The sequence below is a fragment of the Dendropsophus ebraccatus genome, chromosome 9, assembly GCF_027789765.1.
Source record: "Dendropsophus ebraccatus isolate aDenEbr1 chromosome 9, aDenEbr1.pat, whole genome shotgun sequence".
Lineage (NCBI taxonomy): Eukaryota > Metazoa > Chordata > Amphibia > Anura > Hylidae > Dendropsophus > Dendropsophus ebraccatus.
In genome coordinates, this window is record NC_091462.1 from 97992414 (window position 1) to 98012072 (window position 19659).

Sequence of the window (19659 nt, forward strand, 5' to 3'; positions counted from 1 at the left end):
ACAGATATTCTAGGTTACTTTATTTTCAAGGTTAAAAACTTCATTCAAACTTAGCACCCCCATCCTAAACACCTTTTCCACATAAAAAACACCCATAGTCAATCGAGATTTGCGACCATAATATCAATATATAAAGTAAATGCTCTTTCATGCAAAATGGCCTAAGCTTTTAAAAAAGGCATGAAGGGGAAACAGGCAACAAGCCCTACTGTCTGTGTTTGCAAAACCCAGTCACCAGCCTTTAGTATGGGGGTCCCTGCATTCTACTGTCACCCCCAGGCAGGGTGGTTTGTTGATAACTCTTCCCTTCCCACTGACCCCTTACTAATGTGACACAGTGACATAGCCAAAGGACTGTCCTCAGCCAAGTTAATGAAAAGTTGGCTTAAATGGGGGATTCTTCAATAGAATGCTTATATCCTATCGACAAAACAGAGAATACTGTAAGTGTCAGATTTTCCCAGTGATCATAAGGCTATGGTCACACAGCCGGTCTCAAAAAAGATCATCCTGGCTGGTACTGCAGTACCGGCCGGATGATCTTTAGCACTGCTGAGTTCTGATGCAGGCGCATCTGTGTGCGCCCACAAGAGAACTCCCCACTGAACACAATAGAGTGTGCGGCTGAAACCGCACGCTTCATTGTGTGAACTGACAGGGTTTTCTGCGGCCGCTATTCAGTAAATAGCGGCCGCAGAAAACTGACATGTAAGTTTCTTGGGTCGCCGCTAGGGATCCTGGCTGGAGTGTATACCATGTGTATACACTCCGGCCGGGATTCCTTCAGCCTGCAGCACAACGTAAGTATCTCAGAAATCACGGCGGTTGTAAAAACAGCTGTGATTTCTACTGAACTTACTTAGTGTGAACATAGCCTAACCCTGACACTTATCCTCTATACTGTGGATAGGGTATAAGTCTTCTATCTCAAGAACAGTTCCTTAAGTGTTTTTCTTATGAAAAAAATGTTGAGTAGCACATGATTGCCACCACTCCATTCATTGTCTTCCTTCAGGTGCCGCCGTTGGATAGATGCAAACCTATGACCCCAATGCAAGGATGCTAAATAGAGATGAGCGAACCTCAAGCATGCTCGAGTCCATCCGAACCCGAACTTTCGGCATTTGATTAGCGGTGGCTGCTGAAGTTGGATAAAGCAAAAGAAGGGTCGATGGAGTCTCAGTTACGAGTCTCAAAATAGAGTTCCAATAGAGTTCAAATAGAGTTCCAATACTCGCAACCGAGTGGGACTTAAGGGGCTACGTATCAGGGTGGTTTGGTGATCTCCCCACTGGGAGTCACCCCCTTGGCAATAGGCTTCCCTCCCCTGGAGGTATATCTGTCTATTCCCGTGTTTTCAGACTCGTAACTGAGACTCCACGGACCCTTCTTTTGCATATTTAAATTTATAGGGGGCAATGCATCAGTGGAGACTCTTCAGTGAGTACTCCATCAGATTTTTTTTTTTCCGCTGGTCTCCTTGAGCTCAGCGATTGCTGTGTTTTGTTGGTCTATTTTTCATTGCCCCTGTTAGCCAGACTCCTACTCCACACTGACGAGGGGCAACTAGCCCAAAACGATCGTCTGTGGATGGATGCCTGCCTTTGTAAACCCTTGTCATGTCGTAATACTCGCCACAGAGTTAGACTTTGATGCACAAGGGGCCACCCTGGTATTTCCCTATTTATGTTCCAAAAGTCGCAACTGAGTGGGATTTAAGGGGCTACGTATCAGGGTGGTTTGGTGATCTCCCCACTGGGAGTCACTCCCTTGGCAATAGGCTTCCCTTCCCTTGAGGAATATCTGGCTATTCCCGTGTTTTAAAACTCGTAACTGAGACTCCACGGACCCTTCTTTTGCATATTTAATCCCTTAACGACATCGGGCGTAAATTTACGCCCTGATGCCGGTAAGGGAGTTCAGAGCGGGGCCGCACGGCGACCGCTAATACAGTAATCAGATGCAGTGATTACCGGACGCAGCGTCATCCCTGGTGTCTAGTGGGGAGATCGCTCCTCCGGGATGTTATCCCGAAGGAGCGATCTCCGTAACTGAAGCCGGCCGGGGACCGCTCCAAGATGGCGCCGTCCCCGGCTCGGCACTCGTTTACTTCCGGCTGCAGCAGCCGGAAGTAAACGAGTGCCTATCTCATGGATCTCTGCAGCATATCTATGCTGCAGAGATCTCAATGAGAGATCAAGGCACTTATACTAGAAGTCCCCCAGGGGGGCTTCTAGTATAAGTGTTAAAGTAAAAAAAAAAGTGTCATTATTAGTAAAAAGCCCCCTTCCCTAATAAAAGTCTGAATCACCCCCCTTTTCCCAGGTTATAAATAAAAGTAAATAAATAAATAAATAAATAAACATGTTTGCTATTGCCGCATGCGTAATCACCCGAACTATTAATTAATCACATTCCTGATCTCGCACGGTAAACGGCGTCAGCGCAAAAAAATCCCAAAGTGCAAAATTGTGCATTTTTGGTCGCATCAAATCCAGAAAAATTGTAATAAAAAGCGATCAAAAACTCGTATATGCGCAATCAAGGTACCGATAGAAAGAACATATCATGGCACAAAAAATGACACCTGACACAGCCCCATAGTCCAAAGGATAAAAGCGCTATAAGCCTGGGAATGGAGCGATTTTAAGTGACGTATATTTGTTGACAAACAATGGTTTAAATTTTTTACAGGCCATCCGATACAATATAAGTTATACATGTTACATATCATTTTAATCGTAACGACTTGAGGAACATATATAACAAGTCAGTTTTACCCCAGGGCGAATGGCGTAAAAACACGTTTCCCCCAAATAAACAAAATGCTTTTTTTTTTCAATTTCACCACACTTTGAATTTTTTTCTGGTTTCGCAGTGTACTTTATGCAAAAATTCAGCCTGTCATTGCAAAGTACAATTAGTGACGCAAAAAATAAGGGCTCATGTGGGTTCCTAGGTGGAAGTGCAAAATGCAAGTGCTATGGCCTTTTATGCACAAGGAGGAAAAAACGAAAACGCAAAAATCGAAATTTGCTCTGTCCTTAAAGGGTTAAATTTATAGGGGGCAATGCATCAGTGGAGATTCTTCAGTGAGTACTCCATCTAATTTTTTTGTCGCAGGTCTCCCTGAGCTCAGCGATTGCTGTGTTTTGTTGAGGTCGGATAAAGCCCTGAGGCTATGTGGAAAACATGGATATAGTCATTGGCTGTATCCAGGTTTTCCAGACAACCTTAGAGCTTTATCCAACTTCAGCAGCCCCCGCTAATCAAATGAAGATCATTCGGGTTCGGATGGACTCGAACCCGAACCTGGTTCGCTCATCTCTAATGCTAAACAATAAGTGGTCAGGGTCCCGGCGATCTCACACTTATCTCCCATGATGAGGATAGGGGAAAATATTCTGTATTGGAATACCCCTTTATTATATATATTATTTGTATAGGAATATATAATGGCTCACTGGTTAGCATCGTTGTCTTGCAGAATCGGGGTCGTAGGTTTGGATCTAAACAATAGCAACACCTGCATGGAGTTTGTATGTTTTCCCTGGAGATAAATGGGTTAAGTCATGGTACATTTATACCCCCCACACTCAAATAACATACTCATAGGTTCATATATATTAAGGTTCGGGGATTGGCGTAAGTGGCGACAATCTCTGTACAACACTGTGGAATATGTTGGTACTATGACTAATTAATAACCCACTGTCTTCAGGACCCGACCTGCACAGCATAGATATGGATGTTATATATTGCTCTCTGACACCTCCAGGCACCGTGCAGCGATTTGTCATTCCTAATGTTTCCGCTGGGTTTTGATAAAGATAAAATATGAGCCATTCTGGGCCCCTTTTAAAAATTCCTATCACTGCGTGTGATTTATACTCTCCTATAGGAAAACGGTGACTTCCCTGTGAATATGTTAAATGCTTGTCATATGGCCATTAATCCTGCTGGGTTATTACAGTCACTGCCATTAACTATATAGGTAAATCAAAGCACTCAGCTCGCTAACATCAATTACCATTTTTAACCCATTTCTTGCTGCGGTGAGCAAATCCATTATTAACACTCCAAGAACACATCGATTTATTCCAGGGTGGAACATCCCATGGGGTACGCCACAATTCTATAAGGTGCACTACAAGTCTGAATGTTGTTTGAATATGTTACGGGCAGTAGCTGATTATAACAGGTCCATATCGGGCGGTAGCCCGGGGTCCTGAACTCTTGGGGGGCCCATGGCCTCCCAAACAGACTTCTTAGTGGTGTATTATCTCCAGGCTACAGTTCTGCCATGATTTGCATAAAATCACCGCAATTTTGCACAAATCAAGGCAAAACTGCAGCCAGCAGACAATGCATTAACATTAGAGAACATACTGAAGGACCTTATTATGTGACAATGATGTCACCACAGGTCTTTTACAGGCTGCAATATGGAGGAGAAAGACTAAAGCTAGTGCCGCCATTGTTACAGTGGGTTGGGGGGGGGGGCCAAGCTTGGTGAACAGCCCAGGGCCCATGGTAAAGTTAATCCGCCCCTGGTTACGGGGTTTACTGTGTCACTCTTTATGGCGATAATGAATAGCAAACAACTACATTAATAACATGTCGCATATAAAAGGATTGAAAATAAATTGTGGGGATGTAGTCGCAAACCAGTAACTTGTAAAACCGCAGGAAAAACCTGTCAAGTGTTTATTTACAATGAAAGTTTACAAAGGAGAATAATTACAATGACTGTATAAACCACAAGCAGCCATGTAGTGTTAGCCGCTCGTACAAACAACTTTGTTAGAATAATTGCAGTGGCCGTTGTCGGCCCGCTGCAGACGCTCTGGTACCAACTTACACCTCACTTATTAAAAGCTGGCCTTGTTGCCCAAAGCAACCAAACAGAACCCTGTTTTCATTTCCTAAACTGCAGGCAGTGATTCATGGGAAACAGTATGCAAATTATTCTAAATGGAAAACAACTGAGCCACTAGTTTTACTTATTGAAGGTAACAACCCTTTAGCAAGATCCAAGGACTCTTACAGGCAATGCTCCATGGGAGAAAGTATGCAGATTATCTGCTAGATGGAAGCCCCTCTAGTTACACCTATTGGACGCAACAACCCATGTCTAAACCTTTGAAGGGGTATTCTTTAAAATCAACTGGTGTCAGAAAGTTATATAGATTTGTAAATTACTTCTATTAAAAAATCTCACATCTTCCAGTACTGGTGAGCTGCTGTATGTCCTGCATGAAGTGGAGTATTCAATCCAGTCTGACACAGTGCTCTCTGCTGCCATCTCTTTCAGTGTCAGGAACTGTCCAGACACAGATATAGATACATATGGAGTCATACAATTAATGTTACAGGGGAAAACTATGCAAATCGTGTCTCTTATAGAAGAAAGAAAACTGTCTATCTAGTGCCACCTATTATAGATAGCCACCCTGTAAGTCAATGTTAAACCCTTTAAAGGGGTACTCCAGCAGGGGGGGGCACTTTTTTGCTGGGCCCGGGGAGGAGGTGGCAGAGGGAAAAGACCCGCTTCCGGGTGTCTGACGCAGGCCGAAAGCGACGGGAACCAGGCACCGGAGCTGGAGTACCCCTTTAATAAAATCCAGCTTTCTATGAAGTCTCAAAAGTAATTCTCCATGGTAAAAAAAAAGATGAAAATGAATTTTCTATAAAGAAAAAATATTGGCTTGATCGCTTCAGAAAGACACAGTACTCCCAGGGCTAGATGCAAGGCTTTTATGTTGGCCATACTTTTTAGTCAGGGCCAAGTGCACTGAAAGCAAAGGTCTACAAAAAGGCTTGTGGCTCGGGTACTTTTCCCTGATTATAGTGCAAGACTCACTGAAGGACCAGTCATTGACTTAAAGGGTAGCAACCTCCAAAAGGTGACATGAAACTATTTTCTTTTTTTCCCTAACACCTTGAGAAGGAGATCAAAGAACTTGTCAATAAGGCCTTCTACGGTTTCTTCATTCTACCATTCCAATTTGCTCGTAGATGCATTCCCCAATACCTACACTCCAACGCCTCCTATGTACTTTGAGATAGTGGCTACAAATGTTAGACATCATAAACATGACCTATTCTGTACTAGGGCTGATCAGGATGTAGGTAAAGTGATGTCCCCCTCTGCTAGACACCTCATGTGGTTGGTTATCTTCCTTGTAAACAACTGCCCAATCCTTCTCTCCCCAACATATGCTTTTAGGGAAAATTTTGGATACCCCCCATTCACAATAGATGGCTTAACGATCGTGCTAAAATCAGTGGGTTCGGCCGACGTTCATGCGGTGTATACGGCTACCTTAACATTCCATAAAGGTGAACTTTCCTCTACAGAGAGAAACCATGGACGTGTGTGCAGGGTCATATGATAAGTCGACATCATTACTGGCTGGAAGGGATGCATTGATGAAGCAATGATGAAGACCACCCAGCTTCCATCCTGTGAAGTAATAGCAATAATGTCCTTTTAGACGCTCGTAGTAGATTTTGTTCCTGACACTTGTAGAGCTGGACCTCAGGACTGGACAGAATGCCCTCTTCTTAATATATTGCCCCTCTCTCAGGATGCTGTATTATTTCTCTGACATGTTAATGAATTTCACAGCATGTCTGGAAAAACTCGCACCTTAGCTGAAGGTTTTCAGGAAGGTGGGGGGGAAGAGGGAAAGGGTGGGGGGCCTAGCAGGCTGAAGAAAATCTTGTTTTCATTATACCCTGCCCTAAAAAAAAAAGTTAGAGAGGTGGAGATGGTCTGCAGAGTTTGGGCGGAGGAGGGTGGGGGGGAGGTGTGGGCCCTCGCTGTTGGTTTTTTATAAAGCACATGTGGCCTATGAAGCCATCAGGCCCCCAACAGCTGTAAAATGGTCTGAAATTAGAAATGAGTTTCACAGGGCATGATAGATATAACAGCTTTGGTATACAATCTGCACAAGCTTATTATGCTACCCAAGGCCAGGGCTAGTCACAAATAACCAGCCAGGCTGAACCTCAAAGGCTAGCAATCAAATGGGAAGCTTTTCTTCTTTTTCCACGTCTTCCTATGTGCCCCATTCTTATTAATTCCACCGTGTTCTTAATTTCTAACATTCTGACCTCGGCAACACCTGGCTCTGTGGGGTAGTGAGAACACCCAGCATCTGGAGTACAGATTGTTCCTGAAACCTGCAGCAGACTCTATATACAAACACCCATTTACACCAAGGCTATACACAGACGTATATTATACGACCCAATGAAACAAAATCATTAGCATGGAACATGTGTCTCTGTGCATTACATACCATATCACATACCATACTATGCCTAACCTATGGCTCTACAGTTGTTGAAAAACTGCAACTCCCACAATGCAAGGATTTGTAGTTTTGCAACAGTCTGGGAGTCGCAAGTTAGGAAACACTGTGCTGTAGTACATTTCTTCTGACCTCCCGGTAGTTTCAGCTTACTCAGTGGAAACCCCCTTTAAAGTGTCATTCTAACTTTCAAAATCTAAATCAATAGTAGATGTGATATAAAGCAAGTTTGCAATATACATTCATTATTTTGTTTGTTGTTATGCTATAAAATAAAGCTGTACTTACCAGAAATCCAGGTCCAGTCTCTTGAAGGCCGCTATATAACCTGTATACTTACGGTATCCAGGTCCAGTCTCCTGAAGGCCGCTATATAACCTGTATACTTACTGTATCCAGGTCCAGTCTCCTGAAGGCCGCTATATAACCTGTATACTTACTGTATCCAGGTCCAGTCTCCTGAAGGCCGCTATATAACCTGTATACTTACTGTATCCAGGTCCAGTCTCCTGAAGGCAGATTTTCTGACTTCTGCTGGTTGTAAAAAACAGACTAAACCCAGGAATTCCGGCCAGTACAGAGAGTCACAGCTCAATGTGTCCATCAATCACATGACTGCCTTCTCTCTGTGAGCGCTTAGATAGCCTGGAATACACTGGACTTCCTGTTTTCTGACTGTTTCCTTTTTTTAGGAAAAAAGACTCAGAAAACAGGAATAGCCATATTTTCCATGATAACTAAAAAGTAAGTAATGAATGTAAATTGCAAACTTGCTTTATATCACATCTACTGTTGATTTAGATTTTGAAAGTCATAACGACAGGTACACGTTAAGGAAATGAACTATAAGGAAACCTGCAGCGATATGATAAATATAGGGTAGACTGCTGCTAAGACCCCCAGCGATCAGTTATAATAAGAAGGTGGATCCAGCATAAAGCATTGATTAGGGATGGTCCGAACCTGCCGAGGTTCGGGTTTGTATGAACCCGAACGCTCGGCATCAGATCCCCGCTGTCTGGGCGCTCCGTGCAGCGGGTGGATACAGCGGGAGGACCGCCTGAAAAACTGGGATACAGCCTATGGCTATGGCTGTATCACAGTTTTTCAGGCGGTCCTCCCGTTGGATCCACCCGCTGCACGGAGCGGGCAGACAGCGGGAATCATTATCGAGAGTTCGGGTTCGTACGAACCCGAACCTCGGAAGAATCGGGCCATCCCTAGCATTGATTTCCGCTGCACTGCCACCACAGGAGAAATGGAGCACTGCATGGTCCTCCAGACACATTTTGGAGCCACTCTATGCCATGGCTGATTGACTGACCTCCATTTAAGAAAAAAATTCTATTTAGAGGTGCTAGCAGTTTGGTGTGGTCAAAAATCCCTGCTATGTTTATACACGGTAGTGTGGAACATTTTTGGAACCATTAGAAGGATGTTTTAGACAGTCCAAATGGCTTTTAGTCTATTTTCGGTAGTTTTTGGGGACATTTTTTTTCAGACTCTGGCTGAACAAACTGTGTGGAAACATAACTTAACCCCATGACGTAGTCTTGTGTGCAGCAAATGATCAGGATCAGACTGGAAGAAGTGAAGCATCAAGCATTCTCGTTGATAACCTTTCACATGTAGTATTAGGATGTTTTCACTTTATATGTATGGCCACAGATAAGAAAAAATGTAATTTGTTAAATTAAAAATATTTGTGCATTACATATATTCCACCCTAAAGTATAATCCCATCCATCCAATGACCTTTCACGGGATGAACTTTTTTTTGCAATAACAAAACAACAACAGTGACACCTGCTGGTTATACCCTGACAAAAGAAGAAACACATTACCAGATAGAGCGCTAGATAGATAGATAGATAGATAGATAGATAGATAGATAGATAGGAGATAGATAGATAAATAGGAGATGGAAGATAGATAGATGGTAAAAATAGATAAACCTTTACAGATAGTAAGCCTGTTATAGATTGTAAGCCCTTGTGGGCAGGGTCCTCTTCCCCCATGTACCAGTCTGCCATTTACCTTCATGTAATGTGTTTTTATCTTGTAATGTTCCTGTTTGTTAACCCCTATTGCTTGTATAGCGCTTTGGAATCAAGGGCACTTTATAAATAAGGCTGGGTTGATACTATGTTTTTGCAATACGTTTTTTACATATGTTTTGGGGAAAAAAAAAAAAACGGATTGCAAAAATGTATGCATTTGTTTGCATCCGTTTTGATCGTTTTTTCCATTGACTTCAATTATAAAAAAAAAAGCACGGATGAAAACGGATCCATTTTTTTTAACGGACACTAAAATGAGGTCAACTGAATTTTTGTGTTAAAAAAAACTGATCCTTTTTTTTTTTCTTTATAATGGAGTCAGTGGATCAAAACGGATGCACACAAATACATGCATTTTTCCATCCGTTTTTTGCAACAAAAAAAAACAGATTGCAAAAACGTAGTGTGAACCCAGCCTAAATAATAATAATGTAATTTTTGCATCCAGTTTATTTTATGTGGAATTAATTTTTACCAGTAGGATAGCAGGATAGTTTACCTAAAAAAAAAATATATTGCAATCTAACAGGAGAATCCCAAAGGCAAAACTTCACTTGAAATAATATTTTGCAATATGATTCAGTCCATAAATTTCCAGAAACAGATCCTCCACACTGGGAGGTGAATACAGAGGGAGGGACACGTTTATTCCATATTTAGACACCTTAGACAGAGATGTGGCTTGTTAAACTCCATCAACATAGTCAGATAAAAGGGACAAACTGTGTATACATGAATTACAGCGCTCACAGCCACACACACTGACAGACAGAGACAAGCACACACAAACACAGGTGGACTGTGCCAAACACACACACGGACACACACCCTGCCACAGACATCCCCATACAGACTGCCGGAGCTCTGACAGCTGTTTGTGTGAGGGGAAGGCGACGGGGCATACCTGCTGTGCACACAAATATACTGTTTTGACAGATTTGCAGTAGACCCTTTGCAGCTAGGAAGAATTTAGAGACACTGTTATGGCAGGAGAGTGGTTAACATAGTGATCTATGCAAGTGCATCTCAGAAACACACTATGGCTACTAGAACTGACCAAGAGGCTCCCACCCAGGATCTACCTAACCAAAGGACTTTTGTGCACTTAATAATAATATGGCATGGATGGTTATAGTTTTATATGCTGCATTTTCTATTTCCGTCAGTGCCATAGACTTTTATTAGAGTGGCAGGACGCATGCTCCATTGTTCCTTCTTTCTGTGGTCACCAGGCAGAGGTAACAAGGGACCAGGGAACCCCATTGATCATCTGGATCACTCATTTATCATCTGGACTTATTCCTGACACTAAATCGGATGGAAAACTTTAATTTCAACAATTAACATTTTGCCACTAGAGGTGTCCGGCAGGGTCTTACTTCCCTCTCCCCATTTGAAACATGAAGGAGGGAATTTATCATATATTTACGCCCGCTTTCAGGTGTCAGCTTTTGTTGTTATGCCACCCACACCATGTTTTTAAAAGCGGACAGGGCTTGATGAAAATAGGGCATGGCCTTGCACACCCAGAATTCAGAAAAAGCAAGGGGCACAGGGCAACCAAACATGCGCCCTCAGATTTATTGAAAGGCACGTACCAGTAGCTAAATCCAGTGTGATCATACTTTGCCTTTAATTTAAAGGTATTGTGCTTTTAAGAAAACTAGGTCTAACCTGATGCATTATGTGAAATGAAACATATTTTATATCTACAAGAATGTCTGATTATATCCTCTTTGAGAGATATAGACTTATTAATCTTCCATGTGCCTCTGCTCTTGGTTCAACCCACTAAGGGGGGTCGAGCATGCTCAGTTCAAGTGTTATCTCCAGGAAGTACAGGCAGTTGGTCTCCCCTGAGCATGCAAGTAAGGAGAAATGTGAGAAGGTGTGTGCAGCAGGGTCTCGCACAGAGAGGAAACCAGGATGTGATTAGATCCATGGGGAGGGGGATAGTACAGGGATGTAAATTACAAATTACTTTACTAAAAAGCAGCACATTTGTACTTCTTTACATATGATTACATATGATACGCATCTGATTTTACCAACTTTGCTTCATGACAACCTTGGTAAGACAGCTGTATGAAACACTGGTCTTAGTAAATCCCCCCTACTTTGTATCTTAAGGGCCCTATTACATAGAGCAATAATGGGCCGCTTCGTGTAATAGAGACAAAGAAACAATCATCGGCTGATTGTTTCTTTAGGCCCACACTTAAAATCATCGGCCGCTGACTTCACATCGCTACTTGTAATAATGATGTGCGGACGACGGCTCATAATTCCTTAATATCTAGCAGATCGGCGCTCATTTACATTATTGATCAGGCCTTCATCAGCCCATGTAATAGGACCCTAAGTGTATGACCAACTTTAGACTGCAGTACCCAAGACGACCAACAGGACATGGACAGCACTTCTCAATTACCATAAGTGTGGCCCCTTTATTCAGCTGATCCATTGTGGGTCTTGAGGATTGGATCCCCACAGATCATATTTAGCCTAAATCTAAATCATATCATTAATAATATCCTAGAAGCCTTGAATTTTGTCTGTGGCCTTATATTTTATGGGGTCACACTGAACAACAATAAGTCTGCATATATAGTTCTTCTCTAACTATCCATTCTCTTGTTTGCACATCTCCAGCTTGCTCCTGTAATCTGCACGCCCGGCGTTGTCGCTTCAACATGGAACTATACAAGCTGTCAGGAAGAAAGAGTGGCGGAGTGTGCCTGAACTGCAGGCACAACACAGCAGGCAGGCACTGCCACTACTGCAAAGAGGGCTTCTACCGGGATGTGAGCCGCCCCATTACTGACCGCCGTGTCTGTAAAGGTAAGACACAAGTGTGAGTAGTTCTGGAGATAGCCAATCTACCTATAGGCTGCATCTTACATGGTGAATGGGGGTGGAACAGACTCTTCCACTGCTTGACAGCTGTTCTTCTACCACCGTGACAGTATGGAGTGACAGGGAATACTTGTCACACCGCAGTCTTGCCATGCTACAGATAACACATGACAAACCAAGAGGCTGCAGGAGTCTCCGGATTGTCATTTGTTAGCATAAAGCCCTGTTCCCTGTCTAAGAGATGATAAGGAGTGTGAAAGGACGTTGCCTATCTCTGAAGAAAGGTTTCCCTAGTAAACCAGAATTCCAAGAGGCTGCAAATGACTTAAAAGCTCTAGCCAAAACTGGTATTTATGCAAATTCCCTCGGGGTCTGCATTCACACCATTGGCACCTGGCATTAAATGAGGTGCCAAAGCCAAGTGCGCTGCATGACTGAATAAGTAATTATATTGTGATCATTGATCCCTATGCCGCCTGGCTCTGCTGCGAGGGGCAGCTTTAGAAGCTCGGTTCTGACTGCCAGGATATTGCACGTGCCTCCTATATACAGTCCTAATTGGCACCTGCGCATTGATCGCCCTTTGTCTCAGCACCGACACCTATTATTCCCTTCTGTTATTTAGCTCAGTCGTTTTGCTCCTAAATTCTGCCTGCACACCTCCATCCTCTCTATCCCTGAACTTTGCATTTTTCCTGTAGCTTCCTAACACGTTCCTTTTTCCACAGTTAAAATGAGAGAAAAAAAAAATCCTGGAAAGAATTTCCCTCTCGCTTTTTTTTTTTTTCCTGTCCCATAACAAGGTGGCAATTAGTTTCTCCTAATGAGCCCTAACGTGCCCCCTCCCCCTCTCCTCCTTTTCTTTTGCCAGTTTGCTATTGGCTAAATGACTCTACCAGCTGTGAGTTTCCCCATTTGGGATAAATTCCTCCCATTTTTCACACGGAAAATACAGCTCCGTCTTTTTAAACAGCTGCAGCTGAGGTAGCCGCTGTGAGGGGGTTTACAGACAGCTGTTTAAAGGGGCTCCTCCTATATAACACTTTTCTATACAATTATCTCCGCAGCCTATTTGGTCTTCGTACGTGGAGAACGAAGCATTTTGTTGATGCCAGAATTTGTTAATTGTATGTAATTGGCAGAGGGGACCCCCGTATAGGCACAATGGAAGTGCATTCTGATGCTTATAAAAAGAGAAGGAAAAGCCCTAAGACAAGAGTGGAAAGAGTAGCTCCAGACATCCAGCTAACAGAGAGGGATTCTGACAGCCGTATCTCCTTTATTGCATCTATATTCCGTTATGGTAAAGGGGCTTTTGATATGAGACAAGATACTTTCCCTTTCACTCTTCTCCACTTTCCGTTTACGCAAATGTAAGGTTCCAGCTGTATGGAGAGTCTCAGGTGGACAGGACATTGGGCACGGTTAATGTGTGTGTTTCCATTCCCATTATCACTATTACCATTAGGCCTCATGCAGGTTGATGGCAGAAAATCCAAAGTTGGAAATGTTCTTTCGGCTGATGAGCCTTATCATGGATTCAATGCATGTGAACGGAAATATCTAGAGGTCTTATTATTTTCTGGATCTTGTGAGTGCAATAGAATAGAATGGCTTGGTTTAAAAGGGTTGTTCCCTTTAGAAAATCCAATCTTACATATCCTGTTAGGGGATTCTAAGTTAATTCTAGACGAGGGGGGGTCCTCTGTTCTCGATTCTCTTCGGTTAGTCAGATTGGACAGCGGTTACGAGGCAAGTTTCACTGGGGAGGACTACAACTGATCTGAATAATCACTGTGTAATGCCTAATTTCAACTGTGGTGGCGCTGTAGGTAAACTGAACACTTACTGCCAGGTCTCAGCAAAGACTGCAGGTGATTGGTGAGGGTCCCAGCAGCAGGACACCCTCACCAAGAAGAGATTGTCAAAAGCAGCACCCAACCTGTGTATCTCACTTTATGCCTGACAGCCACATTTTATCAAGGTAGTGGTGGAAGTTATAGTACTGCAGCAGCTAAAAGCCATGAGATGAAAAAACAATTAACCTGGTAAATATGATTGTTGTCCTTTTGCTGATCGTTCAGCCTTCAGTTATCTGTCCCACCCGCCACCAGTCCTTCCCATACACTGAAACATTTAGGACGGTAGAGTGCTTCTATGTTCTCTATGGGGAGGGAACGGGATAAGCCGCAGCTAGAGAGCTTATTTCTCCTGAAAAAAAAGGGCCAGTGTAATTTTCCATCACATCCAACCCCTATCTTTTCCAACATCATCTGGATGGTCTGGAGAGCCCCATACACCTTAGCTTGATGGTTAAATGCGCCAAGGGTGGAGGGTTAGGCCGACTTAAGTCTAAGATCTATGGGGACCTTAAGGTGGCCATAGGTAGAAAACCCATCGTTTATCAGCCATTGTCCCCTAAGTATATAACGCTTTGGCCCCACATTGTCACATGGTTGACCACAAACTGTGATAAATCAACCTCACACAACCTCAAAGAAACTGCAAGAAATCCAGAATAGTCATAGTTTTTACAACTTTTGCAAATTGCCAGCAACTGGTACCCTCTTAGATAAGCATTACAATTGCTTGTGTAGAGCCCTAGCCTAGGGAAAATAGAAATGGTTCATCCACCTCATCAAATCAACCTCTTAAGGCTGAGATTTCACATTCACTTTTGAAATGTGGTCGAAACCTCGTTCACATTTCTTAACCAATCGCCGCCCCATGTTCTCAATAATCCTGACAACGTTGCATGGCTATTAGGGGGGAGAACATGGGGACATGGTTCTGAATGTGGAAATAGCCTAAGTAAGTTATGAAATGAGCAACAGCTTGAGGGAGTTGTCTCACCAGAGAAAACCCCTTTCAAAATGCAGGTGCGGCTCTTGGCAGACAGCTGGTCTTGCTGGGAAAGCTGCGGCCAGATAGGCATTAGGGAGATGTATTATTACATGGCAGCCATTCAGTTGCAGGATGCCTGGAGCTTTACACTTTGGCTCCTGATGGGGTTCCCTCAGTTGGGGAACCCTTTTTAGACATCTATACATCCTAATAGGACATATGGACAGAGAGCGTTTCCAATGAGACAACCCCATTGTGTAGCGTAAGGACTAATGTTTCCTTGTAGCCCCTACTGCTAAGTGTCAGAGGTTAAATCCCACAGACAGAAAGAACAATGTTATTGTTATTGCCCAATTATAGGTGGCTAGGCTAAGCTCCCTTAATAACTGGGAAGACGCCCACCAGAACAAGAAACGACAACCGCAGCTCTATTAACTCATTACAAAATTATAGCTTTGCAGTAAAGGAACCGGCTGAATTTTTACCTTCTCCTTGTGGGATAACTCCGTACAAGGGTCTCAGTCACAGCCACATGTCCCTTCATTATGTTGTGTCTTTTACAAACCCAAGGTATTAGTGATCTAGAAGGGTTAAATTCCCTATATCCACACTTGCTGTATTACAGACAAACTAAGGCAAGGTTGCCTCATATATTGTGAGTCCTGTTCCTCAGTATTCAGCTGCATAGTTGAAGAATGAATACCCTGCCTCTCATTACGCTTCTAATGCCTAGGTATCTGAGTAGGTTGCCTTGAGAATATTCCAAGCATACTTTATGGAAGTCTTGTAGTGGTTTCAGCTCTTTATTTAAGGATTTATCCAGCGGAAATACTTAGTGTGGTTATGATTAAGAGAACACACACAATTTCTAGCATTTCAACACTGTACAAAAAAATATCAACAGTGAAATAACTTTGTGATGTCAGCTCCTAGTAACCTCTATGAACTGTGAAAACATCTTCAACAATCCTTTTCTTCTGCATAAATATACTTACTTAGGTAAGGGCAAAGCTATGGGATGTCTGGCAAGACAAGGCTGGGTGTCAGGGGCAAGCCAACAAACCTTGACCAAGGTATTAAAATGGCTGTCCGGCGCCACTAGCACAAGCCTGGAAGACATCGCACCCATGGTTGATATGAAAGCCTACCAGCTACATTAAAAACCAACATCAGAAGTTAGTATATAATTTGATCAAACCATATTGCCTCAGGTACCACGTGCAGGTCTTCTAATACACATAAGTCCCTACGGTAAACGACACCATGTCGGTTAGCGACCGCCAACCCGGCAAAGCGAGCGCAAGCAGGGAAGGGAGGCCACAGAATGGCCCTGCAACCCCACTGTCACAAGACCAAACCCCAAGGGCCCCCCAAACCCTGCAGACACAGGGGCCCTCTGGGTTTGGCATCCCTTCCCTGCCCTTACGCTCGCTTTGCCGGGTTAGCGGTCGCTGACCGACATGGTGGGGTTTAGTGTAGGGACTCATGTTGGCCAGGGGACCTGCACGTGGTACATGAGGCAATATGGTTTGATCAAATTATACACCAACATCCTGGCGTTGGTTTTTAAATGTGATCCCCACTTCTAGCCTGCTCTGTTAATAAGTATCTGAGGCAGATTACCATTATGGGCAGAGATTAGCATTTCCTGTGAGTCAAGCCCAAAACAGGTGTTCCTGATCAATGGAAACCAAGCACTATAGATGGTAGTAACAAAGGATCAGGCTGATGAGTATAATTTATTATTTACACACCAGGCTCGAGTCCATACCAAAAAAAAAAGTGACACTGGACAACCCCTTTAAGATCCTGGGGTAAAGCCTAGCCACCGCTCTACTTAAATAAGCACTTCTAAAATTTTTGTATCCACACATTTCATTACTGTACCTGGGTCATGTGATCAACTACTATCTTGAGGCCATGTTCACACATGGCAAAAGAGCAGCCATTCCGTGTCACAGAATGGCCGCTATCTGAGATGTTCAACCCCTGCCAATACTGCAGTATTGGCTGGGTGAACATCACTTCAGTGTAGCGGAGAGCGGAGGTGCATGAGGCATCGCGCTGACACACTGAGGCAGACAGGATTCTGAGCGGAGTCCGCAGCGGAGGCTGTATTGTATTGTGTAAAAATATTACAGTGGAATTTTTGCTGGTTTTATGATAAGCCTGTGAAATACTAAAAAAAATTCTTGCACGTAAAATACTTAGCTAGCAAAGAAAGGACCTCAAATAGGTGACTTGCAGTATTAAAAGTAGTCATTGGTTGTTTCTCTTCCAGCTTGTGACTGTCATCCGGTGGGGGCGGCAGGTAAGACCTGCAACCAGACCACAGGGCAATGCCCTTGTAAAGATGGTGTGACTGGTCTGACATGCAACCGATGCGCCAAGGGATATCAACAAAGCCGTTCCCCCATTGCTCCATGCATCAGTAAGTAACCAATAGAAACTGCTTGTACATGAACAAATCATATTGATTTACTGTGAACACTATAATACCTGCACGCTATTGTAAATTCAGTACCTAGAGTGCCTGAATAGAAAATAAAATCCCCCTATTCACACCTGTTGGATTTGATGTTGATTTCATGGTAGAAATCCAGTAACAATCCCCATCTTATGTATGGGAATAGCATTTCCTCAGCCCCATTTACATGCAGTGGGATCTGGGGACTTTTTTCTTTCCTTTGCTACTCTGCTGGGTGGGCTCATCCTGGTGTTATATAAAATCTGTACTGTGTGCGCTGAGCCAATCATATGTTTCCTCCCTGCTGCTCCTCCCCCTTCTCCGACATGCTGCAGCTGCATCCCCCTCCTCTCTATCTTCTATTTATTGTTTTTTCTGGAGACTGGGGAGGTTTCTGAACATTTACAGACCTTGCAGCTATTCATTCCCCAAGTGTTTTTGTCTTCTTGCAGCCAGGTTATTCACATTGTGGTATGTTTTTTGAGGATGCTGTTTCGGATGTATTTGTACATAGCACCTTGTTCGCTTACAATTCAGACCTTTCCCCAATGTCCTTTGTAGTATTTGCCTTCCATTACTAACAGATCACAATGCATAAATAAATGTCCTCTTTTTTTTCCCCACCCACCAGAAATCCCAGCAGTGGTCCCTACTCCAGCCCTTACCAGCACAGAGGAGCCAGCTGGTAAGTCTTAACAATCTGCAAAGAGAAAGAAGGCGGAGAACTATTCCAGATAGCAACCCCAAAGTAAATGAAATTAATATTGTTGCCAGTTCATCTTGTCGGGAGAAAGATGGTGGATGCCAGGCGTTTAAAGAGTGCATCAAAACACTGGGAATTTTTCCCTGTTTTCCGAGACAAGCTGTTCAGAGACAAGTTTTCCAGGCCTATCGCCAGAGAATATGCCAGGCCGCAGGGGGTGGGAGCATGCAAAGCAATGGGTTAACTGGTCCTGGCCATTCTCCCAAATATAATAAAAACTAGGAATGAAGAAGGAAGGAAAGGACACTTAGTTCAAGGGGGTGACTAAATGTCAGAAGAAAGAAAACAATAGTCATCTTGCAGGGATTAAGCAGGAGTTTTGCATTATTCCCTGTATCAGTCAAGTGAGGACAGTTATGACAGCTCCATCCAGTGATGTAGTTAATAGTCTGCTAGCGTCCGGGAGACTGCAAGGAGAAAGTTTAAGGGAAGCAGAAGGGGATAATCAGAAAAGTCAGTGAGCACATTCACAGGGGAGGGAGAACATGATAGAAGGAATAAAACACAACGTGCAACATATAAAAGGAAGAAAAATGTGGAATGTCATCATAAATAGTGACACTCTTATATGAGGGTTGTAATATGTATTGTAGTATTGCAGCCACCCCCCTCACTTTAAGGGAACCTGTCATCACTTTTTATGCTGCCTGAACCACAAGCCATCAGGGTGGTCTCTGGTGGCTTCTACCCAAATACTGAAGGATCCATCAATAAAGGCTGTTGGGACAGGGAGAAGCCAGTAGAAAGGCAGCAGACAGGAGAGAGTACGTACCTGATCACCATTATGAGATCAATAAAGGTAAAAACATGCCCACAGGCGGGATCAATGGTCACATGATGTTGCCAATATTGCATCAACATTGAGTGGTCATTGGTCATCACTAATGTTGAGCAAACCTGTCAAAATGTTGAAATGTTCAATTATTCCCCGCAGCTGCATACATTGGATGCCACCTTAGAGAGTCCTGGAAAACATGGATAAAGCCACAGACTGTATACATGTTTTCATGGCAGCCCTAGGCGTCATCCATCGTATACAGTCGCGGGGAATCAAACGCAGAGTGCTCGGGTTTGGCTAACACTGGAACATTTTGATAGGTTCGCTCAACACTAGTCATGGATTCACTTGCATACAATAACTGCATTGCGGTACCCACAACCCCATTCTATCCTGGTAGTGGAGGAAGTGGAGTGTCAGGAGTGAGTAAAGGTACTGCTCCTACTTCTACCAGATAACCCCTGTAACAGCTGCTGCAGGAAGATGTATTGGAAGTTAAGGGTTAAAAGTCCCAGCAGAAAACCGTTCAAATAAATACGAATAATCTTCAATACCAGACAAAGTGAATGGCC

At 43.4% G+C, this 19659-nt stretch overlaps 1 protein-coding gene across 1 annotated transcript in view; it reads left to right on the forward strand.

Annotated features, from left to right (window-relative positions):
* Positions 1 to 19659, forward strand: part of NTN3 (netrin 3) — a 53618-nt gene that overhangs the window by 25019 nt on the left and 8940 nt on the right. Inside the window, exons 3-5 of the mRNA XM_069983967.1 lie at positions 12032 to 12220; positions 17361 to 17510; positions 18178 to 18231. Of these exons, the coding sequence (XP_069840068.1) occupies positions 12032 to 12220; positions 17361 to 17510; positions 18178 to 18231 (393 nt within the window). The remainder of the gene's footprint in view (positions 1 to 12031; positions 12221 to 17360; positions 17511 to 18177; positions 18232 to 19659) is intronic.